We start from the raw sequence: 26,305 nt of genomic DNA, 5'->3' as shown, positions 1-26,305 counted from the left end.
ACTGGTATAAAATTTCTCCTTTATAAACTGGTAGTTTTAAAAATATTTTTATATTTTTTGTTTTTTGAAGATTAGAGACCGTGACAGTCAACAATGCCTACCTAGAGTTTATTAACAGTAATGTAATTTTTTCCCAGCGTATCCATTTTTTTAAAAAAATCAAGCATAGTTGACAGACAATGCTATGTTAGTTTCAGGTGTACAACATAGTGATTCCACAATTCCATCCATTATGCAACGCTCACCACGGTAAGAGCAGTCACCATCTCAGCTTGTATTCTTCTATTTTTTAAATTAAATTAGTTTTTAAAGATTTATTTATTTTTGAGTAAGTTAAGCATCTGCCATCAGCTCAGGTCATGATCTGCAGGTCCTGGGATGGAGCCCCTGGGCTTCCTGCTCGGCAGGGGTCTGCTTCTCTTGATCTCTCTCTCTCTCTAAATCTTTTTTTTAAAGGATTTATTTCTGGGGCGCCTGGGTGGCTCAGTGGGTTAAAGCCTCTGCCTTCGGCTAAGGTCATGATCCTAGGGTCCTGAGATCGAGCCCCGCATCTCTGCTCAGCAGGGAGCCTGCTTCCTCCTCTCTCTCTGCCTGCCTCTCTGCCTACCCGTGATCTCTCTCTGTGTCAAATAAATAAATAAAATCTTTTTTAAAAGGATTTATTTCTTTATTTGAAAGAGAGAGCACAGGTGGGAGGGGCCGAGGGAGAAGAAGAGAGAATCTCAAGCAGACTGTTGTGTTCAACATGGAGCCCAACATGGGGCTCCATCTCACAACCCCAAGGTATGAACTGAGCCACCCAGGTGCCCCCATTATTTTATATTCTTTATTTTGATTATTCTTTCTGATGGCTGAGTCCCATATTTGTTAATAGAAGTTCCTTTAAACTACTTGTGATCCCTTCTGGCATGGCCTTACTAGTCTCTGAGCAGGTACTTGTTTTCTGGAGCAAAGATTTCCTGAACAACTCTTACTTTTCCTGTCCCAGACCTAAGATCAGCCCTTTTACCAAGGAACCCTGATTCCTTAATGAGAAATAGCACCTTGAAACCAAGATTTTGGCAGAAATAAATTATTTTAGAACATGTCAGTACTTGTATTTATTGTTTTAAGTTTCTTTTTTTAAATCTTTATACCCAATGTGGGGCTCAGACTCTCACCCGGAGATCAAGAGTTTGCATGGTCTTGTGACCTTGGCAGCCAGGCGCTCCAGTAGTCCTAGTTCAAAGGTATGTGAAACCAAATCACACAGTGCCTCCTACAGCACTGCAATTTTAACATAATTATTCTTCACTCACTCAAGCTTTTTGCTTCCTTGGCCATGTGTTCCAAATCTATGATTTAGAGTAGTGGCAGTAAATAAAATACCTAATCAATGTGGCATGTGCCAGATCTTGAAGGTACTAGAGACATCAGTAATCCTGTTTTTTTTTAAATGACAGCTCCCATTTTAAGGCTGAAACCTGGAGAAAACCGCTTAAGATAATTTTATAAGCTTTCTGTATGTAGCTTATTTTGGTAGGAATTGTGATTTGGCCCATGTTACATCTCATTCTTGGGACAGAGAGGTGAGGAAGGACAACATCTCTTGTTCTTTAAACGTCTTATCTAAATTCTGTAATTATTCCAAGCCTACAGATGACAAAACTGTGTGTTAGAGAGAGTAGGTTTGCTCAAATGTCCCTTTGAGATTTGCTCAAGGTTCCTGTGCCGGAAAAGTGATAGAGCTGAATCTTCACGTGGCTGTTTGTCTGACATCAAGTCCCTGCTCCAAACTGCCGTGCTTTGATGACACTGGGTGTATTAACAGTGTATGGAGTATGTGTATGGAGTAACAGTGTGTGTGTATGGAACCTCTGCAACATTACCTGTTGAAGGATGGGCACGATATAAGAGAGTGTGAGCCAACAAGCCCTGCCATGAAGTCCTGGAAGTCCAGTGTGGGGGGACAGCATACATTTTTAGGCAGTATAATAGGAAGCCGATATTTTTATTTTTTTATTTTATTTTTCTTAAAGATTTTATTTATTTATTTGACAGAGGGAAATCACAAGTAGATAGAGAGGCAGGCAGAGAGAGAGAGAGAGAGAGGGAAGCAGGCTCCCAGCTGAGCAGAGAGCCCGACGCGGGACTTGATCCCAGGACCCTGAGATCATGACCCGAGCTGAAGGCAGCGGCTTAACCCACTGAGCCACCCAGGCGCCCCCGATCTTTTTATTTTTTTAAAGATATTATTTTTTTATTTGACGGAGAAAAAGACAGCGAGAGGGAACACAAGCAAGGGAGTGTGAGAGGGAGAGGCAGGCTCCTTGTTGACTGGGGAGCCCGATGTGGGGCTTAGATCCCAGAACCCTGGCATCATGACCTGAGCCAAAGGAGGACACTTAACAACTGAGCCACCCAGGCAGCCTGAATTTAGCATCTCTTAAATTGACTAATATCCCTGACCCGTCACTGCACTCACTGTGTACAACAGGTTATCATCTGTGAGACGTTGCCCTCGTTGTAATCTCTCCTTCTCGAGCCAGAGGAGTTGCCTGGATCTGAGAAGGGCTGTTCTGAATAACTTTCAGGCCAGCTTAACACACAGCAAAGCTGGATTCACATCAGTGTAGTAGAGTGGAAAAGAAACAAAGCTATGCAGAGGAGTCATCCGGAAAGGAGAGACTGTAGGGCTTTAGAGAAAGAAGTTACTCTATTTTGTCTATTTTGTCTATTACTCTATTTTGTCTAGGTGTGAAAAAAAAATTTTTTTAAAGATTTTATTTATTTATTTGACAGACATAGATCACAAGTAGGCAGAGAGGCAGAGAGAGAGGAGGAAGCAGGCTCCCTGCCGAGCAGAGAGCCTGATGCGGGGCCAATCCCAGGACCCTGAGATCATGACCTGAGCCAAGGCAGAGGCTTAAGGCACTGAGCCACCCAGGCACCCCCTAGGTGTGAAAAATTTTTACAAATATTTTTTTACAGATAAAATTTTACAGACAAATATTTTGTCCAATACTCTATTTTGTCTAGACGTTAAAAAAAAAATGCATCATGTTGTATGATCTTCCTGGGTGTTCCAAAGTACCTATGTTCTTTTTTTTTTTAAGGTTTTATTTATTTATTTGACACACAGAGATCACAAGTAGGCAGAAAGGAAGGCAGAGAGAGGAGGAAGCAGGCTTCCTGCTGAGCAGAGAGCCTGATGCGGGGCTTGATCCTAGGACCCTGAGATCATGACCTGAGCCAAAGGCAGAGGCTTTAACCCATTGAGCTGTTCTTGACAGCATCTGGATTATATTATATATAAAGTTTATATTAAAACTGAGTTTATATATTATATTATATATAAAGTTTATATTAAAACTGGCTGCTCAAGATATGGAAATAAAACGGTTTTCCCTCATCTTTTGCAGAGTACACAAAGTATAAACTTGTGGAAAGTTAAGAGCACTATTTTCTCACTCTTTCCATAAAGAAGGTTTAAGAATGTGGTTTATGTTTTCACTAGGTCCTACTGTTTAAAACATTTGTATTCTGACATTATATTTTAATAGAATATAAATTGAACAAATTATAAGATTTAGAAATTGATCACAAGAGAATAGTAATTATTGTAACATACTCCGCAGACTCTAAAAGTCAAATAAATACTCAATAAGAGTATAAGCCCTGATTCCGGCTTTCTGCTCAACAGGGAGACTGCTTCCTCCTCCTCCTCTCTCTGCCTGCCTCTCTGCCTACTTGTGATCTCTCTCTCTCTCTCTCTCTCTCTCTCTCTCTCTCTCTCTCTGTCAAATAAATAAGTAAATAAAATCTTAAAAAAAAAAAACTATCTGTTTTGGAATCCTCTGGGAGTACTCTTTACAACCATAATGGAAAGGTGGAGTGCTATGAATTGTTTTATTCTTTTCTCTCAAGACCAGATTCTATTGCCTCCATATTAATCACATTCCTTCCGTTTTTAATGTCTGCCTAATTCTCGTGGAGACCTGGGTTTACTCTGGCTGACTAGAAGGACCAGGACATTTTGGGCTTCTGCTTTGCCTGTACTTTGTTTTCTCAGGGTCACTTATATTGCTAATTTTAATACCAAGTATGTTTTATGGGTATATCAATACATATCAATAATGGAATCCATTGATTTTGAGCCAAATATAGCATCTACATGGAGGTATAGTTTCAGGAGAATGACCCAGAATCCCTGTCCCTTTCCTGAGTGATCCAGTTTACATTTCAAGGTGACTTTTCTTGGCTACTGCCCTATCATCCAGCTAGTCCTTTATCTAGTCCTACTTTCTTTGACTAAGGACAATTTTAATGTCAACTCCAGCAACCTAGGTTGATGGAGGAATTGTGCTGAAATGAAAGAAAGCTTAACACCTCCCACACTGAACCAGAATTTTAAAAAAGATTTTTTAAGACTTATTTATTTGTTTGAAAGAAAGAGAGAAAGGTAGGACAACTGTGCTCAGGGGAGAGGGGCAGAGGGAGAGAGAGAATCTCTAGCAGACTCCCCACTGAGCTTAGAGCCACATGCAGGCTCCATCTCATAACCCTGAGATCATGACCTGAGCCAAATTCAAGAGTCAGACGTTTAACCTATTGAGCCACCCAGGCAGCCTTGAACCAAAATTTTTAAATAAACTGCCCTTTGGGGCACCTGGGTGAATGAGTTGGTTTAAGCATTCACCTTCCGGTCAGGTCATGATCCCAGGGTCTTGGGATCAAGTCCTGTATCAGGTCTCTACTGAGCAGGGATTTTCCTTCTCCCTCTATCCCTCCTCCAACTCTCTCTCTCTCTCTCTCTCTCTCTCTCTCTCTCTCTCGCAAAAATAAATAAAATCTTTTTAAAAAAATAAATAAGGGCACCTGAGTGCCTCTGTCATTAAGTGTCTGCCTTCAGCTCAGATCATGATCCCAGCATCCTGGGATCGAGCCCCTATCAGGCTCCCTGCTCAGCAGGGAGCTTGTTTCTCCCTCTCCAGCTCCTCTGTGCTTGTGTTCCCTCTCTTGCTATCTCTCTCTGTCATAAATAAATAAAATCTTAAAAAAAAAAAGTAAACTGCCCTTTGTAACAAATTCTACTTCTCTTCTGCGTTAGTACACACTTGGACATAGCTCAATTCATATTTGCATTTAGTTTGAAACTTCACTTGATGTGCTTTTTTTTTTTTTTAAGATCTTATTTATTTATTTGTCAGAGAGAGAGAGATAGCACACAAGCAGAGGGAGCAGCAGGCACAGGAAGAAACAGGCTCCCTGCTGAGCAAGGAAACCGATGCAGAACTCCATCCCAGGACCCTAGGATCATGACCTGAGCTGAAGGCAGGCACTTAACCGACTGAGCCACCCAGGCGCCCCTGACTTTATGTGCTTCTTAAAGCATTTTGTAATGTTTCATAAGAACTGTGCTTATTGCCCTCTCGTCATACTGGTCTTCCACGGAATTATTTTGGCTTCGTAGCTAGATCCTTGCTTCTTGGTTTTTATTTCTTTTTAACTTATGGCTTACTGAATAGCTTGACAGCAAAAGTGAAGACATTTTTTGCAATAGAGGGCTGAGAAATTCAACTACCTGATGACTTTTTCCCTAACCGGTCTTGGAAAATTGAGGAACTGATGTATTATTTCAATGGTGAATGAGAATTTTTGGCTGAGTTTACTGTGATTTCTACATTCTAGCTTCAACTATTTATCTGTAGATATTATAGTTTAACTAGTTGCCCAGTGCTAAGTAATCTATAGTACTAAAACTATGACCATAAGGATAAGAATCAGGATTGTGAGAAACGGTTTTTCAAACAAATATCCTGGTATCTTTACTATCCCTAGTAAACTAGTTACCTAGGTGCAACAGCAATTTATAGTGCTAAATAAATAAACAATGGCAAGAATAAATGAATAAGTAATAGCAAGAATGAGCAACTGGATGGATAGATAAATATAAATAAAATAGTAAGAATTGGGGTGCCTGGGTGGCACAGTCAGTTAAGCTACTGACTCTTGGTTTCTGCTCAGGTCACGATCTCGGGGTGGTGAGATCTAGCCCCACCTTGGGCTCTGCGCTTATTGTGGAATCTGCTGGAGATTCTCTCCCTCTGTCTCTCCTGCTCATGCTCTCTCTAAAATAAATAAATCAGTCTTTTAAAAAAAAATAGTAAGAATTAGGGGCACCTGGGTGGCTGAGTCATAGATTGCCTTCGGCTCAGGTCATGATCCTGGTGTAGTAGGATCGTGGCCCAGAGTTGGGCTCCTTACTCAGCAGGGAGTCTACTTCTCCCTCTGCTCCTCCCCCTGGCTTGTGTCCCCCCAAATAAATAAATGTTTTTAAAAAAAAAATAAAATAAAAAATAAAAATAGAATAGTAAGAATTAATACATACTAGTGATAAGAATTTTTTTCAGGGGCAGCCGGGTGCCTCAGTTGTTGGGCATCTGCCTTTGGCTCAGGTCATGATCCCAAAGTCCTGGGATCGAGCCCTAAATCAGGTTCCCTGCTTCTCCCTCTCCTACTTCCCCTGCTTATATTCCCTCTCTTGCTCTCTCTCTCTCTCTGTCAAATAAATGAATAAAATCTCATTTTTTTAAACAATGTTTTTCAACTTCCTGCTTCAGTTATTTTTCTCAGTGTATACCTAGCTACCTCTTAGTAAATAGTTTCTACTATTATTAATAATACTAACATAATGTTATCAAAAGAAATAAAAATTAGGTTTGAGAATAATGTCTTGATTAACTAACTTCCTGGTCTCAAATATTTATTCTGGTTATTTTTATTTAACTCTATATGACTAATTACCTAGGTATCACTAGGCAACCATTGTACTCACTCATTATTCCACTGGTAATAAGAACTTAAATTTGGGGGTGCCTGGGTGGTTCAGTGGGTTAAAGCCTCTGCCTTCGGCTCAGGTCATGATCCCAGGGTCCTGGGATCGAGCCCCGTGTCATCAGGCTCTCTGTTCAGCAGGGAGCCTGCTTCCTCCTTTCTCTCTGCCTGCCTCTCTGCCTATTTGTGATCTCTGTCAAATAAATTTAAAAAAAAAACTTAAATTTAAAGAAAAATGTTTTTAGGTTATTAGCTTCTACCAGTTTTTCTACTTATTTTCACTTATTTCTAATTCACTAGTTGCCTTGATAATCTGGCTATCTGTAATAGTAACTCATTATCCCGAAGAGAAATAAGAAGAAACCGTTGAGTAGAATACATTTTCAAATTGCTGGATTCAACTAATTAAATCTAATTAAATCTAATCTAATCTAAACTAATTAATTACCACAAACTATAGTTTACTTATTCCATAGGTGTCATGAGTTATCAAAGTACTAATGCATTATGCCAACAAGAAATATGATTAGAGTTGAGAAGAATGCTTTTTTGCTTCTTGGCTTAATCTAGTCATTCTAGTAATCTCCAGTTATCCCTAGATATCTAGTTTTTTAGGTGATAGTCCTATAGTCTCAGTTCTAGGCTCTATAGTTCTAAGACAGTGTTCCAGCAAGGAATTAGAACAAAGCATTATAGAGCTGTGTTTTTCAGCTCTCAGGCTTCAAATATTTGTTCTAATTATATCCAGTTACCTCTCGGTAACTGATAAAATAAGTACACCAGCTATCTATAGTACTAACTCATTATTATACCGAGGATAAGAACTTCAAGTAGTAAGCCATGAATTTTCAATTTCTCATTTTATTTATTTATTTTAATTTAATGTAGTTTTTTTAATTTTTGTCTTTTAAAGGCTTTATTTCTTTATTTGAGAGAGAGACAGTGAGCAAGAGCGAGCACAACTAGGGTGAAGGGCAGAGGGAGAAACAGACTCCCCACTGAGCAGGGAGCCCGACGCAGGACCCTAGGATCATGACCTAAGTCAAAAGCAGACACTTAATCAACTGAACCATCTATGTGCCCCAATATAATTTTTTTAAAGTACACTCTACCCTCAACATGGTCTTTTTTTTTTAAAGATTGTATTTATTTATTTGACACACAGAGAGAGAAAGAGATCACAAGTAGGCAGAAAGGCAGGCGGGGTTGGGGGGGAAGCAGGCTCCCCACTGAGCAAAGAGCCCAATGTGGGGCTCCATCCCAGGACCCTGACATCATGACCTGAGCTGAAGGCAGAGGCTTAACCCACTGAGCCACCCAGGTGCCCCTCAACATGGGTCTTGAACTCACTACCCGAAGATCAAGAATCGCTTGCTCTACCAAGTGAGCCAGCCAGGCACTCCCAATTTCTGGTTTTAAATCTTTCCTTCGGTAATTTCCCATTAACTTTATTTTGTCACCTACCTAGGTACCACTATAGATATTTGATCTAGAGTACACATTCATTTTCTTTTTTAAGAAGTAGGGATTTAGAATTGTGAAGGATGTGTTTTCTTGTTTCTGGGCTTCTCTGTTTTTAGTTATCTCCAGTTTCGTAGTTACCTAGGTACAGTTTACATAGAACTAACTGATTATGCTAACAGGAAAGAGGTGAGTTTTAACAAGAATGTGTTTTCACTCATTGGCTTCATCTACATATCTCTCTAATTATCTCCAATTAACTATTTTCCTGGGTACAAGTAGTGATATGTAGTACTAACTCATTCACACTCTAGATAATAATGTAGTATTGAGAAGAATTATTATCAGATTCTTGGATTCAATCACTTTTCTTCAGTATCCTGGTTTTGACTTATTATTCAGAATATCATCATTTATCCCTAGATTACAAAAGATTAAGGTACCATTAGAAATATAGGGTACTGACGTGTAAAGAGTTTAGAGTTGCGAAGAACTTGATTTTCAGCTTCCTACCTTCAACTAGTTATTCTGATTCTCTCTGGTTGTCTCTAATTAAGTATTTACAAAAGTACAATGGAAATCTGCAGAAGTAATACATTTTTCCTAGAGGAGAATTTGTAGTTGGTAATGTTGTGTTTTGCACACCCACAGATTTAATTATTCTTTTTTTAAAAAACGATTTTTTTAAAGATTTTATTTATTTAGTTGTCAGAGAGAGAGAGAGAGAGAATGCGCAGAGGCAGGCAGAGTGGCAGGCAGAGGCAGAGAGAGAAGCAGGCTCCCCGCCAGGCAAGGAGCCCAATGCGGGACTCGATCCCAGGACCTTAGGATCATGACCTGAGCCAAAGCCAGTGGCTTAACCCACTGAGCCATTCAGCCATTCAATAAATAAATATTTATTTATTGAGAGAGAGAGAACGTGCTCGAGAGCAAGACCAGGAGGGAGGAGCAGAGAGAGAGGGAGAGAGAGAGAATCCTCAAGGAGACTCCCTGTTGATCCGGGAGCCTGATGCAGAGCTCGATCCCAGGACCCTGAGATCATGACCTGAGCCTAAATTGAGTTGGTCGCTTAACCGACTGAGCCACATGGGCACCCCTTAACTAGTTATTGTTATCTCTGGTTTTATATATGGTTTACACTATATAGTTACATATTACTAATTATTACTAGCAATAACTCATTCTTCCTTAAAAAAAAGATTTTAGAGATGAGATGTGTTTTTCAGCATTTGGGCTTCAAGAAGTTTTTCAGTTGTATCTAGTTATCTCTAGTTAAATTTTATCTAACACTCCACGCCTTACTCACTTATTTACAATTTACCTACCTTTCCAATATCTTATTTCAAGAAGAAATAAGTTGCACTTCAGAAAAATCTGCTTTTCAGCATCCCGATTTCAATTACTTTTCCAGTTTTTTTCCAGTTGTCTTTAGATAAAGTCATCCAATTACCACTAATTATATTACTATTGCATTTCAATGAGAAAAGAGAAATTGAGAAATATCTGTTTCTCAGCTCCCTGCCTTCACATCCTCATTCAGAGAGTGTATAATTCTCTATATAAACCCAACACGATAATTCTAGTTAATTATAGTACTACTTCCCCATTCTAAAAAGTTATGAAAATTTAGATGTGAGAAGAATGTTTTCTTTCAACATCATCAATATACCAGTGCATCTTGTTATATCTAGATACCTCTGATAAAAGGGATACCTATGTATGATTAATCTCCTATTGGACTAATGTACTAATTCAATAACACAGAAGAATTTAGATGTGAGGATAATTTGTTTTCCAATTCTCAGTCTCCTGTCATAATCGCCTTATATCTCTGCTTAACTTGTTACCTAGATAGCATTAACTATCTCTTGTATTAATATTCATCATTCAAACGAGATAAGAAGCTAGTGTTGAGAAGAGTGATTTTACAATTTCCTGGATTTGCCAAGTTTTTTTAGTCACCTCTGGTTAACTCTAGGAAAGTAGGTGCTGAAGCATTACTAGTTATCTCCAATACTAATATTTTATTCCAACAGAAAATACGAATTTGGGTTCAGAAGATGATGTTTTTCTGGCTTGATGACTTCAATTTATATTATACAAATGAGCCAAAAATAGCTTCAGTCTATTGACCCCTAGGTTGTCTTATTTCTTTACTGCCGGCAGAGACCCATTACCTCAAAAGCCTGCTGGAGCCAAACTTAAATTTTTACGCATCCAATTGCTTTAAACCTATCTGAAATAACCATGACCATATATATGTTTAAAATAAGCTCTAGGGGCACCTGGGTGGCTCAGTGGGTTAAAGCCTCTGCCTTCCGCTCAGGTCATGATCCCAGGGTCCTGGGATTGAGCCCCGCATCAGGCTCTCTGCTCAGCGGGGAGCCTGCTTCTCCCTCTCTCTCTGCCTGCCTCTCTGCCTCCTTGTGATCTCTGTCTGTCAAATAAATAAATAAAATCTTTAAAAGAAAAATAAGCTCTATACCCAACGTGGGGCTCAAACTCATTACCCTAATGTCAAGAGTCGCTCGCTCTACTCACTGAACCAGCCAGCCCACCCCCTCCCCTCCACGCGACAACCACGTTTTTAGCCATTTAGAGCCTGGCTGCTTTACATACCCCATGACATTGGGCCCAACACAGAGATAGAGAAAGCCCTGGGCCATAAAGACCACAAGTCACTGCTGTCCTTTGGTGGTTTTTGACCCAGACTCTCTCCAAGGTGCTGCTAAATAACATTAAGTCCCTCTCCACTGACTCCCTTCTCCTGCAGGAGTTAACTTGCCTTCCCCTGACAGCCCCCTTCCAAATGGTGGCAACCAGAAGCCTTAGCCTCCAGACATAAACCTTGGCCACACACAAGACTGTCAAAACAGAACAAAACATATGATAGTTGTCTTTCTCTGCTTGACTTATTTCGCTAAGCATGATACGCTCTAGTTCCATCCATGTTGTCGCAAATGGCAAGATTTCATTTCTTTCATATGATCTCCCTGATATGAGGAAGTGGTGATGCAACATGGGGGCTTAAGTGGGTAGAAAAAGAATCAATGAAACAAGATGGAATTGGGAGGGAGACAAACCATAAGTGACTCTTAATCTCACAAAACAAACTGAGGGTTGCTGGGGGGAGGGCGGTTGGGAGAAGGGGGTGGGATTATGGACATTGGGGAGGGTATGTGCTTTGGTGAGTGCTGTGAAGTGTGTAAACCTGTGAAGTACAGACCTGTACCCCTGGGGTTAAAAATATATGTTTATAAAAAATAAAAAATTAAAAATAATTAAAAATAAAATAAAATGAGAAAAACAAAACAAAAAAGAATACAAACAAAAATAATAAAAACCCACAATGCAAATTTCAAAAAAAAAAAAAAAACAGAACAAAACAATACAAAACAAAACAAAACGCCACACACAAGACTGTCAAAACAGAACAAAACAAAACAAAACGCCTCACCGCAATAAATCCTGTGTATCCTATTGCCATCTTGTGGTCATAGAGCTTTCTTTCATCAGCCCAGAAATCTCTTGAACATTTATAACTCATTTTTTTCTGGTTTACCTATATCTCACTGGATGCTACATAATCAACTCATTTTTTTCTAAGTTTTTTTTTTCTTTTTCTTTTTTAGTAATCTCTACACTCAACATGGGGCTCGAACTCACGACCCTGAGATCAAGTGGCCCATGCTCCTCTGACTGAGACAGCCAGGTGCCCCCAGTTAACTCATTTTTAGAAAAAGGAATAAGAATTTAGATATGAGGGGCGCCTGGCTGGCTCAGTCGGTGGAGCAACTATCTTACTGATCCCAGAGTCGTGAGTTCAAGCCCCATGTTGGGTGTGGGGCCTACTTAAAGAAAAAAAAAATTTAGACATGAAATGATTGTGGTTATTTTTTTAAAGACTTTACTTATTTATTTGACAGAGCACACAAGCAGGGGGAGTGAGAGGGAGAAGGAGAAGGAGGCTCCCCGCAGAGCAGGAGGGATCATGACCCAAGCTGAAGTCAGATGCTTAACTGACTGAGCCACCCAGGTGCCGCATTGTGGTTTTTAGACATGAAATGATTGTGGTTTGGACCAATTATTCTAGTTATCACTAGTTATCTATTCTTCTTTCAACATGAAATATAAAGTTAGAAAAACAAGAAATATAAGGTTAGAGTAAGAAGGAAATATTTTCCAATTCAAGGCTTAAACTCTTTATACTAATATTCTTTAGGTAATCAGTTACCTAAGTACCATTATGCATCTGCATTATTAATTCATTAATCCCCCACAAGAAAAAAAAGGAATTTAAAGTCTAGGGGAGGGCTGCCTGGGTGACTCTGTCAGTTGAATGTCTGCCTTTGGCTTGGGTCATGATCCCTGGGCCCTGGGATCGAGTCCCGCATCTGGCTCCCTGCTTGGTGGGAGCCTGCCTCTCCCTCTCCCTGCTCATGCTCTCTGTCTCTCTCTGTCAAATAAATAAATAAAACATTTTAAAAATAAAAACTATGAAGTCCAGAAGATCCTACATAAAAACTCCTAAGTTCAACTACTTATTCTAGATATCTCTCCCTATCTCTAAGTAACTAGACAGATAGTGTCAATATCCATAGTACAGAATCATTATTCCAGCAAGAATTAAGACTAATAGGGGCACCTGGGTGGCTCAGTCAGTTAAGCATCTGCCTGGGGCTTCCTGCTCAGCAGGGAGTCTGTTTCTCCCTCTCCTGCTGCTCCCCCTGCCTGTGCTCTCTCTCTCTCTCTCTCTCAAGTAAACAAATAAAATCTTTTTTAAAAGAATAAAGACTAGTATTATTTTATTGGTATAAAATACAGATAATACAGATAAAGCTAATTTACCATCTTAACCATTTTTTAAAAGGTTTTATTTATTATTTGTTTGACAGACAGAGATCACAAGTAGACAGAGAGGCAGGCAGAGAGAGAGGAAGGGAAGCAGGCTCCCTGCTGAGCAGAGAGCCTGATGTGGGGCTCGATCCCAGGACCCCAGGATCATGACCTGAGCTGAAAGCAGAGGCTTTAGCCCACTCAGCCACCCAGGCGCCCCCCATCTTAACCATTTTTATGCATGCAGTTCAGAGATATTAAGTCTGTTCACATTGTTGTCCAACTATCACCAGCATCCATCTCCAGAACTTTTTCATTTTCTCAGACTGAAACTCCACAGCCATTAAACAATAGCTCCCCAGTAGCACTTCTCCAAGCCCCTGGGAACTACCATTCTATTTTCTTTCTTCCTTTCTTCCTCTCTTTCTTTCTTTTTAAGTAAATGACTTTTTAAAAAGATTTTATTTATTTGTTTGTTTGTTTGTTTGTTTGACAGAGAGATACAGCAAGAGAAGGAACACAAGCAGGGGTAGTGGGGGAGGGAGAAGCAGGCTATCCACTGAGCAGGTAGCCTGATTCGGGGCCTGATCGCAGAACCCTGAGATCATGACCTGAGCTGAAGGCAGCCGCTTAATGACTGAGAAACCCAGGCACACCCCTCCTTTTTAAAAAAGATTTTATTTACTTACCTGAGGGAATGAGAGAGAGAGCAAGCACAAGCCAGGGTGGGGGCACAGAGGGAGAAGCAGACTCCCCACTGAGGAGGGAGCCTGCTTCGACAGGGCTGGATCCTGGGACTCCAGGGTCATGACCTGAGCTGAAGGCAACTCCTAACCCACTGAGCCACCCAGGTGCCCCTATCTTCTGTTTCTATAAATTGAACTACTCCAGGTATGACAAATGAATGGAATCATACAATATTTGTCTTTTTGTGTCTGGCTTATTTCACTTAGCTGGATGCCTTCAAGTTTCATCCATGTTGTAGTGTGTGTCAGAATTTCATTCCTCTTTAAGGTGGGATAATATTTTATTGTATGTATATACCACATTTTATTTCTCCATTCACCCATCAACGGACATTTGAGTTGTTTCCGTCTTTTAGCTATTGTGAATAATGCTGCTCTGAACGTGTGTGTATATACATATCTGGTTAAGTCCATGCTCTCAGTTTTTTGGGGTGTATATCCAGAAGTGGAATTGCTGGCTTATAAGATAATTCCAAGTTTTTGAGGAACCGTCATACCATTTTCCACAGTGACGACACCATTTACATCCCCACCAGTAATGCATGGGGTTCCAATTTCTCCACATCCTTACTAACTCTTCTTATTTTCTGTTTTGTTGATAACAGCCATCCTGCTGGGTGTGAAATGGTATCTCATTGTGTGTGTGTGTGTGTTTAAGATTTTATTTATCTCAGAGAGAGAGGGCGCATGTGTGTGCAAACAGAGGGAGGGAGAGGGACAAGAAGACTCCACGCTGAGCGGGAGCGTGGAGACGGCTTGACCCACGACCCTGCGATTACAACCTGAGCTGAAATCAAGAGTCAGATGCTCAACCGACTGAACCACCCAGGCGCCCCTCATTGTGGTTCTGCTTAAGACTAATATGTAAGAAAAATACTTTTTTAGCCTTCTGGCTTCAGATATTTATTTTGCTTTTATATGATTAATTCTATTTAAATCTTTTCACGTAACTACCATCATCTACATTACTCACGGAATATCCAAAAAATGAGAATTGAGGGGCACCTGGGTGGCTCAGCCTGTTAGGTGCCTGCCTTCAGATCAGGTCATGATTGAGCCCGACATGGGGCTCCCTGCTCAGCGGGGAGCCTGCTTCTCCTTCTGCCTGCTGCTCACCCAGCTTGTGCTCTCTCTCTCTCTCATTCTGTCATAAATAAATAAGTAAATTCTTCTTAAAAAATAAGAATTGAGAAGAGTGTTTTCCAGTGTCCTAGATTCAAAGTGTTATAAGATACCTGGTAAACTTGTTACCTGGTACTACTAGTTATCTATATTACTAATGCATGAGTTCAATGACAATTAAGAATTTTTGGTGGAGAAGATAGTGGTTTCCACATTCTGGCTACCATTATTTATCTGCAGTTGTCTGTAGTTAGCTAGTTATGTGGTGACCAGTGGTTAACCATAGTACTAAATCTTTCTTTATTCCCACAAGAGATAAGAATTAGTGTGGTGAAGAATGGTTTTTCATCTTCTAGATTTATATAAATTCCTGGTTTCTCTAGCTATTAATAGTAAACAAATTACCTAGGCAGCAGTAGTTATCTATAGTCTAACTTATTATTGCAACAGAAATTAATACTTAGTGTGAAACAATGGGTTTTCAGTTTCATGACTTCAAAGTATTCTTCTAGGAATATCTAGCTATCCTTAATTAAATAAATAAATAGGTGTCACATTAAATAAATAAGTAAATAAATGTCACTATTTATGGATAATACTAACTGATTTTTTTAAAGTAAACTCTACCCCCAACATGGGGCTTAAAGTCACAATCCCAAGATTAAGAGTCGCACACTTCACAGATTCAGCCCCAATACTAACTCAGTATTATCACAAGAAATAAAATTTACATTTGAGAATCATGTTTTCCTCAACACCCTTGTCTCAAGTATTTATTCCAGTTATTGCAAGTAACTTTCATTTTATTACCTAGGTAAATAACTGTATCATTCCCTAATTTTTCCACAAGTAATTTGAATTTTTTTAAATTTTGTTTTGTTTCTTTACATAATCTCTACACCCAACATGGGGCTTCTAGGTTCTGGATGTCTACAAGTTTTTCTTCCTTATCTCTGCTTATTTCTAGATATCTCGTGCTCTAGGAACACTTATAACTTATAACACTTAATAACTGCGGTATTACGTGTTCATTTCAACAAGAAATAAGAAGGTAGAGGTGAGAAGAATACAGTTTTCAGCTTCGTGGATTCAACTATTTATTCTACCTACTACAGTCATCTTTAGTTCACTCATTCCTTAGGAATCCTGAATTATCTATGATATTAACTCATTATGCCATCAAGAAACATGATTTCAGAGTTGAGAAGAATGAGTTTTGACTTCCTGGCTTATGCTGGTCAATATTCTAAGTTTTCTCTAGATATCTAGGGTTTTTTTGTTTTGTTTTGTTTTAGGTATCAGCCCTTATCTAGAGTTTCAAAGAAAATTCAAACAAGGAATAAAAACCCAGTATTGTAAGACCGGTTTTCAGCTTACAGGTCTCAAATACTTGTTCTAATTACCTCATGTTTATTCTAGTGAACTAATGAAATGGGTATCACTGGAGATCTATGCTCTATGCTACTAACTTCTTTTTTTAAGAAGAGATTAGAAGTTGGAGTGGTGAAGAATGATTTTTTTTTTTTTAATTAAGTAAGCTCTGTGTCCAACAGGGGGCTTGAGCTCACTACTCTGAGATCAGGAGTTGCATGCTTGGGGCACGTGGGTGGCTCCGTCAGTTAAGCATTTGACTTTGGCTCAGGTCATGATCTTGGGGTCCTGGAATGGAGCCCTCTGCTGGGCTCTCCACTCAGTGAGGAGTCTGCTTGTCCCTCTTCCACTCCCTCCGCCCCTCCCCCTGCTTATGCTCTGTCTCTCTCTCTTTATTTAAAAAAATATTTTATTTATTTGCAAGAGAGGGAATGCATAAGCAGGGGGAAGAGCAGAAACAGACCTGTTGCTGAGCAGGAAGCCCGATGAGGGACTCCATGCAGGACTCCATTCGGAATTCAATCCTGCAACCCTAGGATCATGACCTGAGCCAAAGGCAGAGGCTTAACCAACTGTGCCCCCCAGGCACCAAATAAATAAAATCTTAGAAAAAGAGTTGCATGCTCTTGCTCAGCCAGGTGCCCCCAAAGAATGATTTTTAAACGTCGTAGCTTCAAATATTTATTTTCTTGGTTATTTCATGTTAACTCTACTTACTATGGACCACTTAATGTCTATAGTACAAATTCATTGTTTGAACAAATGTAAGAATTTAGAGTAGTGAAAGATGGGCTTTTCAGCTTCTGGTCTTCTCTGGGTTTTTTGTTTGTTTGTTTGTTTTTGTTTTTGTTTTCTCCAATTGTTTCTAGTTCAGTAGTTACTCAGATACTACTAGTTATACAGAACTAATTTATTATGCTAACAAGATATAAAAACTTAGTTCTGGAGCGGCTGGGTGGTGCAGCGGGTTAAGCATCTGGCTCTTGATTTCAGCTCAGGTCATGATCTCAGGGTTGAGACCAAGTCCTGCGTCCTGTCACATCCTGTCAGTCTCCACGCTTGGGAGGGGATGGGAAGAGTTTGCTTGAGATTCTCTCCCTCTACCTCTGCCCCTCCACCCCCACTCACGTGTGCTCTCCCGCTCAAATAAATAAATTAATCTTTAGAAGAAAAAGGGGGTTCCTGGGTGGCTCAGTTGGTTAAGTAACTGACTTGGGCTCAGGTCATGATCCCGGGGTCCTGAGATTAAGTCCTGCATGGGGCTCCTTGCTCAGCAGGGAGCCTGCTTCTCCCCCTGCCTGCCACTCCCCCTGCTTCTGCACGCGCTCTCTCTCTCTCTCTCTCTCTGACAAGTAAATAAATCTTTCTTTTTAAAGTTAGGGTTTTTAAAAAAATTTTTTAAAAGATTTTATTTATTTGACAGAGACACAGCGAGAGAGGGAATACAAGCAGGGGGAGAGGGAGAGGGAGAAGCAGGCTTCCCACGGAGCAGGGAGCCCCACATGGCGCTCAATCCCAGGATCCTGGGATCATGACCTGAACCAAAGGCAGACGCTTAACCGACTGAGCCACCCAGGCGCCCTTTAAAGTTAGTTCTGAGAAGAATGTGTTGTCCATTCTCTGCCTACAGATCTCTAGTTATCTCCAGCTAGTTGGTTTCCCGGGTATCAATAACAGACAAGAATGTAGTGTTGAGAAGGGTTATCTGGCTTCCTGAATTCAACCACTTTTCTTCAGTATCCTGGTTTCAGCTCATTATTCTGGATACCACCATTTATGCCTTGATTACTAATGACTGAGGTACCTCTAGATACCCATGGTACTAATTCATTAGTTAATCAAGGAAAGAGAATTTTGAGTTGAAAAATGATCCCATCCCTGATTATCTCTTATTAACTACCAAAGTACAATAGCATACAGCATAATAGCGAATGTCACGGAGCTTATCCTCTGTGTGAGGGATGGTATTCAGAGTTAGGTTCCAATCCCAGCTGGGACATTTCCTGAGTGAGCAACTGTAAGCAGGTTATTTAATATCTCTGTGCCCAATAATATTACCTGTAAAGTGAAGATAAGAGCAGCTCTAAGTCCATAGGGTTAAGAGAATTAAACACAGATAAATCTTTTAGACTATTCCTGGAACACAGTCAGAACCAGCTAAGTGTGAGCTATTGTTATGAACTCCAATAATCCTCACAACAACCCTGCAAGGTAAGTACTATTATTACTCAACTTTACAGATGAGGAAACTGAAGCATAGGAAGAAAAAGACCCACTAGGTTAGCTAGCTAGCAAAAGCAAAGCAAAGCTGGTATACAAATGCCAGCAGTCTGACTCCAAGAGTCTCTGCCCTCGTAAATCTGGTACAGCAAACCCACAATTCCTGCCTGTCTTTACTTAGATGAGGCTCAGTTAAGCACGGGAGGTTTTCAGGAATCCATCAACTTAACCGAAAGGTTTAAGTAAATACTACCTTGGCCGATGCTTAGACAGGCAACGCCCACGTACGGGGCACATAAATGAAGTTTAGAAAGCACTAGAGGAAACTGTGGAAATCTCAAATGTGAGACCACACCACCCAAATAAATTATAATGAACGTTCTAGCCAGGCTAACGCACACCACGATCCTAACCACGGTAGCTCCCTCACGTTGTAACTGATCCCAAGTCAAAACTGATCACAGGCTATCTAGCCAAGAGAGGGAGAGGCCAGCAGAATCAAGCAAGAGCCAGCCTGAGGAGGCTGGATTAGTTAGGGGGAGGCTGTGTGAATGAAATCGCTTGACAGATTTTTCAAAGTGAATTCAACCACTTGCTATCACCAAATAACTGGTTTTTCTACTCGCCCTCCAGGAACAAAAGGCATTGAGAATGTATCAGTATTTGTCATGCACAGTAGGTGATAATTATTAGTAATGATAATAATAAGATGAGGTGAATAGGGCATGCCCATACTTTTAGGGGCCTACGAAAATGGCTTATTTTATTAAATGGGTCTGATGCCAAAGGACTTGAAGGTAAAAGTAGGATAAATCATGTGCATTGTCAAACATGGGGCCCATTATTAGAAGCTATACTAACATGTTCCCACCTGCAAAACATTTCTTTTGGGGAGAGGAATCTAAATTAAGTTTATTCATAGGAGAGCTTGATGGTGTTTAATTCCAGAGACAGAGGTCTGATTGCTGGGGCTTGATGAAAACTAAAGAGAAATCATAGGGACACAATTAAAAGGATGACTCCATCCTTGAGAAATGGGTAAAACTGAAAACCATCAAAATAATTGGACTTCTTAAAAATTGGATTTTATGAATGAAAGGTGTTTATGAGAAGTCGATGACTCTGGATCTTATCATCCAACAGGGCAGCACTGATTAGTTAATATGTTCCTTGAGGGATTGCTGATCTTTCACCAGGGTTTAAGTTAGCTTTCCTTCACAGCAAGGAAAGTTATTGGGCACTGGGTATATACATCTATATTTTTTCTAACCCTAGCCAGAGGGAAGCAGCAGGGAGCGCACAGGCTGTCATTTAGCGGTATTCACCACTATGCAAAACGTTTCTTTAAGGGAGAAGCAGAGCGCTCGATCTGCCCTGGCCCTTTTATATTTGATATTTATCAGTGGAAAGCAAAAACCCTGGAAGATAGTTCTAGACAAAGGGAAATGGACAAAGACGAGGAGGAACAGGACGAGCAGGAGGAAAATAAAAAAGTGGGAAGTAACCCAAGTCCCCAGCACCCGCCCAGCCCAGAAACACGCGCGCTTTTGCAGAGAGCCTGCGGCGGGAGGCGCGGTAGCCGAGCTCAGCATGCAGAGGTCCTAAGCCCCACAGTCGCGTGCAGCGTACAGCGTAAGCATTTTTGGATGCACGAAACAGTGGGCAGGGTCCTACACTTGTACTCTCGATGTGAGTTCCTTACTACGAATCTGAAGTATTTGTTCCTTTCCCAAGAGAGGGGTTTGGGTTTCTTAGAGCATGCATCCGAGCACCCACAGTGCTCTGCAAACCCAGCCTCAAGCTCCCACTCCCAAACACCCCCGGGGGAGCTTGGTGGGATTTGTTTTCAGAGCGTTATGGCAAAAACCCAGAGCAAGCAAGCAGCCCCCGAGCTAATCGTTTCGTCCGAATCACTAGCCCGGCTCGTGGACTCTGGGGGCGAACGGAACCCAACCAGAGAGTCACATCCATTAGTTACTGACTTGTTGGAGGAGAGAGGCGTGCTCTGAGCCCACACGGCGAGGGGGATACAGTCACTTCGGTGCCGGGGCTGCCAGGGCCCCCCGCGCCTTCTCCATCCCTATCTTTGGGTATCTCGCCCTGGAGGGTCTTGGGGCGACGCCCTGTACCGACCCGCGTGCGGCGAGGGGAGGCGGTGAGACGTTCTCCTAACCCGTCTTCCAGGGCTCGGGGGAGGGGTGGGAAGTTTCATTCCCCACCGCGTCCCCGCCCCGTCCCCGCCCCCAGCTGGCTGGTACTGTCCACCAAAGCCCCTTCCCCAAAGCGGTGCCAGGCGGGAGCGGGGGGAGTCGACTAAGCGGCGAGTTAGAAGCCCCGCATGCGCCCCCTAGCGGCAGCCCTCTTCCGGCAAACGCTCCGCCTACTTCGTGGCCACGCCCCGGCCTCGTGCTCGCCCCGACAAGTCCCGCCCACCACACGCTGGGCCGTCGGAAGTAACGAGGTCGCCGGCGTCCGAGTAGGAGCGAGCAGACGTTGGAGCGGAGCTGGAAGCGAGGTAACCCGGACCCCGCACAGGAACAGCACCCCACCCGGAAGTCACCGGGGGACGAAGCGCAGAGTCTGTGGAGGCGCTCTGGACATGGATCCTCCGCCCGAAGGCAGCCAAGAAGGCACCGCTTACCACAGCCTAGTCGATGAGCTTCAAGGAGAACCGTCGGGTGAGTGCCCGAACCCGGACGCGCGGTTTGGCAAAGCCTCGGAAACGGCCTTTCCGCGGGGGAGGCGAGGGGACGCGACGCCGCAGAGGCGCGGCCGACTTCGCTGCTCTCAGGTCGCCGTCCCACGCACCCTGGGCTCTAGCGGCCTGCCCTCTCTTTTCTTTTCCAGATATGATCCCTACCGTAGTCTCCGTCATGGGAGGAGACTTGGCGAAGGAGCTCTGGGCCGAATCTGAGCAGGAAGCAGAGGCCGAAGAAAGCCACGGCGGCGCGGGAGCTGCCGGCCCCATAGACGACGAGAACCAGAAGGGTGGCGGCGGTGATGGGAAGGAGCCCCCGCAGCAGCAGCAGCAGGATGAGGCACTGGGGGCCTCTGAAGGGCCGCAGCCCCAGGGCAAGCAGCAACGCGCCCAACTTAGCACCTTTACAGGGTTGCAGCTGAAGGAGCTGGAGAGCATTTTCCAACGCAGTCAGTACCCCGACGTGTTTGAGCGGTGAGTGGCTTGCTCGGGAGGCACCCGATCTCTGCCAGCCGGCTGCGACGCCTAGGTCTCTTTCTCTCCCCTCCCGAGCCAGAGCTACCCGGGGGGGGTGGGGTCTCGAGCTCCGTCCAAGGTCGAGGAGATGCCGGGTGGGGGCATCAAGGTAAATATTTTCATGCAGTATATAAACGAATCGTCAGGAAACTCGGGCCGGGGTCCTGTTTTTGTAAATAACATTCTGTTGGATCAGGATTGCAATCAGGATTAAGAGTGCCATGAGGATGGAGAGTCAGACACTGTTGTGCGACAGGGGTGGATCTTGCCTATATTTAACGTTTGGATAATTTGGTCATCCTGGAATTTTTTGTGCATTAGTCTTGACTGTTAAATACTACATTAAAATTATTAATCTTGAATTTTGAATTTTGACTACATTAAAATTATTAATCTTAAATTTTGTACATAGAGGAAGATTATCCCTAAAGCAAGCTTGGCCTTGGGTATTAAAGAAATGTGTGCCAGGGAATTGGGGGAAAATGTAAATTTAAAAACAAGCATGAATGTATATCTCATTTCATCCACAACTCCAGATACTAAATATTTGCAACTTTCTTCCCTCAGAAAGGAGCTTGCCGTACCCATGGATGTGATGGACGTCGGTGAACCTGAAAAAAACGATTCAGCTGAGAAGCCATTCTAAAACCTGCTTCAGGAGTTAACACACTTTAGTTCTAGACATTCTCAAGTTGTTGTTTTAGTTGCCTTTTCCAAGTTTGGGAAATAAGTTCTGAATTTGAGGGCTTTGGTGAGTGGAAAATGGGATAAGTAAACCCCACTTTATGGAAATTGCCCATTACCAGAAGGATTTTGATTTCTTAAAGCAATAAAATAAAAAAAAGAAACTGCTTGTCCTGTTTTCTGTACAAAACTTCCTGTGCAAAATTAGATATAAACAAAGCTCAACTCCTTCTAAGGTGTGTGGTTTAGGGAACATTTGTGGGTGGAGTCATGTTGGGGTTGGGTCAAATCTGGAAAGTATGCACATTAACACATGGGAGATCTAGGTTAGGAGAGGATTAGACTATATTATTTACTTTAAATTTTTTAAAAATTTTATTCATTTGATGGGGCATCTGGGTGGCTCAGTGGGTTGAGCCTCTGCCTTGGGGTCATGATCTCAGGGTCCTGGGATCGAGCCCCGCATCAGGCTCTCTGCTCAGCAGGAAGACTGCTTCCCCTTCACTCTCTGCCTGCCTCTCTGCCTACTTGTGATCTCTCTCTCTCTCTCTCTGTGTCAAATGAATAAATAAAATCTTTTTTAAAAAGATTTTTTCCATTTGAGAGAGAGAGCGGGGGAGGGCCAGAGGGAAAGGGAGAAGCAGACTTACCACTGAGTGCCAGATCCTGGGGGCATGGGGTTTGATCCCAGGATGCTGAGATCATGACCAGAGCTGAAGTCCGATGCTTAATCCACTGAGCCACCCATGTGCCCCTGCATTGTTATTTCAAATATTTAAAACCAGGTGTAAGTTCTTAGCTAAATCCACAAAAAACGTGGATTTATAAATATTCAGGGCTTTGGGTGAGGGAAGTATTCACACACAGACAACATATTATATGCGTAACGTCTGTTCATTTACACGAAGACTGATGCAGGGCGATAGCTTTATTTCCTATTTTTTTAAAAGACTTTTTTTTTTTAACTTTTTTTGAAAGATTTTATTTATTTAGTTGACAGAGAGAGAGATCACAAGTAGGCAGAGAGGCAAGCAGAGGGAGAGGAAGGGAAGCAGGCTCCCCGCTGAGCAGAGAGCCTGACAACACGGGGCTCGACCCCAGGACCCTGAGACCATGACTGAGATGAAGGCAGAGGCTTAAACCCCTGAGTCACCCAGGCGCCCCTAAAAGACTTCATTTTTAAATAGATTTTATTTATTCATTTTGAGAGAGAGCACGAGAGGGGTAAAGGACAGAGGGAGAAGCAGACACCCCGCTGAGCAGGGAGCCCGCCGTGGGGCTCATCTAGGGATGAGGATGAGGATCATGGGAGCCATGATCCCAGGATCATGACCGGAGCCAAAGGCAGACGCCCAACCGACCAAACCAGCCAGGCGCCTGTAAAGACTTTATGTATTTGAGCGAGCACCCGAACCAAAGGAGGAGCAGAGGGGGAGAGTGAGAGAGAATCTCAAGCGGACTCCTGGCTGAGTTTGTGGCCCAATGCGGGGCTCCATCTCACAACCCTGAGTTCACGACCTGAGTGGAAACCAAGATTCAACCAACCAATAGACTCTTAACTGACTGAGCCACACAGGTGCCCCACAGGGAGAAAGCTTTTAAAGTCTGAGTGCCTAGTTCTCCTGTTGTTGTTTTAGTCTGGGTAAAGCACTGTAGACAGTGGTAGCCCTACCTTTTAATTTTCTGAAATACTTTAATGTGTCAGCCTGAAAACATTGCTTAAAATACTCACTTTATAGTGGAGGGTTGGAGGAAACTGGACATTTGTCTAAAAATGGAAGCAAATGAGAACAATTTTCTTTTGGTGCTAAAACGGGAAATAAGAACAATTTTGAAAAAAGTTTCAACTGAGCTAAGCAGGGTGAAAATGTTAGAAAAGAATTGCGTACAAACATAGCCTTGCAGATACGGCACACATCAAACTGGGAGTGAATATTCTCATGGAATTTCTAACCCCTAAGGATATATTTTTTTGACAGTACTATTTTGAAGAGGTGGGTTTTATGAAATTTGGTTTTGGTAGAGAGGCTTTCAATTTAGGCCAGAGTCTTGCATGTGTCAATATAAAATACTTTTTCAGGGGTGCCTGGGTGGCTCAGTGGGTTAAGCCTCTGCCTTCAGCTCAGGTCATGATCTCAGGGTCCCAGGATCAAGCCCCACATGGGACTCTCTGCTCAGCAGTGAGCCTGCTACTACCACCCCCTGGCCTGCCTCTCTGCCTACTTGTGATCTCTCTGTGTCAAATAAATAAAGTCTTTAAAAAAAGAGAGAGTACGGATGAAAACCAAAATGCAGGATGAGTTAGCTTTGTTCCACGGTATGTGTAAGAGTGCAGTCATGGAATTGGGATTCAGATCTGGCAGTATTGAGGTTTAGTGAATTTAGACCCAGTTTATCTAAAATTTCCTTAACTCTACAGGCTAAAATATCAAGGTAGTATTCAGGGCATCAGCAACTCTTATGTTCTAGTAAGAAGCCACAATGCCCAGACCTTCCTTGTCAGATCATCTTTTTAACTCTCAAAAGAGGTTTCAGAGGATGAATAACCCCTTAGATACCTTGGAGGGAAACCTGTTTAAAAATCCAATCTGCTCCTATTGAATATTTACTTTCGACTCCAGAAGTTTTCACCAGCTTCCCCCACAACCAGGGTAACATTGTCCCTAGAGAGTCGGGGCCAGGGGCAGCGGGTCCCTGGTGAACTGCTGTCAAGATACCGACATTTCTTTGTCTTGTTACCAGGCTTAGCAGCAGCACGTACCAGGTGTTATTCATCAGCTGGACCTACATCCAAGAGCTGGAAAAACCATTAAAGAATATTAAAGGTGGGAAGAGAGAGATAAAGCAGGAAGTCTAGCCGAAAGCTTAGCACATAGTAGATGCTCACTAAGGGTAAACCAAAGGGAAGGGGCTGTAGTGGTAACTTTCCTAAGATATTTTACTGATAAAAAGAAATTAGCTTCCCTCCGGAGTTTAATATCTCAATGGCATAAAGAGTTGTATATTGTGGGTTTGTCTTTTTGTTGTTGTTTTTCTTTTTCTTTTTTTTTTTTTTGAAGATTTAATTTATTTGACAGAGAGAGAGAGCGCGCGCGCACAAGCAGGGGGAGCAGCAGGCAGAGGGAGAGGGAAAAGCAGGTTCCCTACTGAGCAAGGAGCCCAACTCGATCCCAGTACCCTGGATCATGACCCAAGCCAAAGGCAGATGCTTAACCAACTGAGCCACCCAGGTGCCCCTGTTTTGTTTTGTTTTGTTTTAAAGATTTTATTTGAGAGAGAGAGAGAGAGCACGCACGGTGGCAGAGGGAGAGGGAGAAGCAGGCTCCCCGATGAGCAAGGAGTTGGATGCAGGAATTAATCCTAGGACCCTGGGATCATGACCTGAGCCAAAGGCAGACGCTAAACAACTGAGCCACCAGGGTGCCCCTATGGGGTTTTAAAGTTTATTTTTATTATTTTTTAGTAATCTCTATACCCATTGTGGGGCTCAAATTCATGATCCCCAATCCCAAGATCAAGAGTCACATGCTCCTCTGACTGAGTCAGCCGGGCACCCCAGGGTTTTTAAATTATGAAAGTAATTTCTCAATATACTAAACCAGTCTTTTTTCCCCCTCTGATTGAAGGTTTGGTTTAAGAATAGAAGGGTCAAGTGGAGATGTCAGGGGGCATTAATATACAGAAATATGGCCCCCCATCACATTGGGCCACCTTGTGGGCATGATCTTGGATGGACTCTGTAATGCCTCCTTGTTCTGGAGCCCACCTGGAAATGGGTTTTTCTGGAGCCACTGTCGCCTGGGCAGCCTATGCTGTCCTTTTCTCCTCTGTCCTG

General features: G+C 42.3%; 1 protein-coding gene across 1 annotated transcript; it reads left to right on the top strand.

Annotated features, from left to right (window-relative positions):
- Positions 1-21,015: 21,015 nt before the first annotated feature.
- Positions 21,016-22,604, top strand: LOC131821221 (rhox homeobox family member 1-like). The gene is made up of 3 exons (XM_059157139.1): positions 21,016-21,250; positions 21,420-21,744; positions 22,354-22,604. The coding sequence occupies exons 1-3, from the start codon at positions 21,172-21,174 to the stop codon at positions 22,430-22,432; spliced, it is 483 nt and encodes a 160-aa protein (XP_059013122.1). The 5' UTR covers positions 21,016-21,171; the 3' UTR covers positions 22,433-22,604.
- Positions 22,605-26,305: the final 3,701 nt, after the last annotated feature.

This window comes from Mustela lutreola, chromosome X, assembly GCF_030435805.1.
Source record: "Mustela lutreola isolate mMusLut2 chromosome X, mMusLut2.pri, whole genome shotgun sequence".
NCBI lineage: Eukaryota > Metazoa > Chordata > Mammalia > Carnivora > Mustelidae > Mustela > Mustela lutreola.
Note: the sequence above shows the minus strand (reverse complement) of the source record. Positions and strands in the feature narration are given on the sequence as shown.

Bases quoted from the DNA above. Each gene is read 5' to 3' on its own strand.
- LOC131821221 (XM_059157139.1), top strand. From the start codon at position 21,172: ATGGATCCTCCGCCCGAAGGCAGCCAAGAAGGCACCGCTTACCACAGC. The intron at 21,251-21,419 runs GTGAGTGCCCGA...TTTCTTTTCCAG, and splicing joins GCTTCAAGGAGAACCGTCGG to ATATGATCCCTACCGTAGTC. The intron at 21,745-22,353 runs GTGAGTGGCTTG...TTCTTCCCTCAG, and splicing joins TACCCCGACGTGTTTGAGCG to AAAGGAGCTTGCCGTACCCA.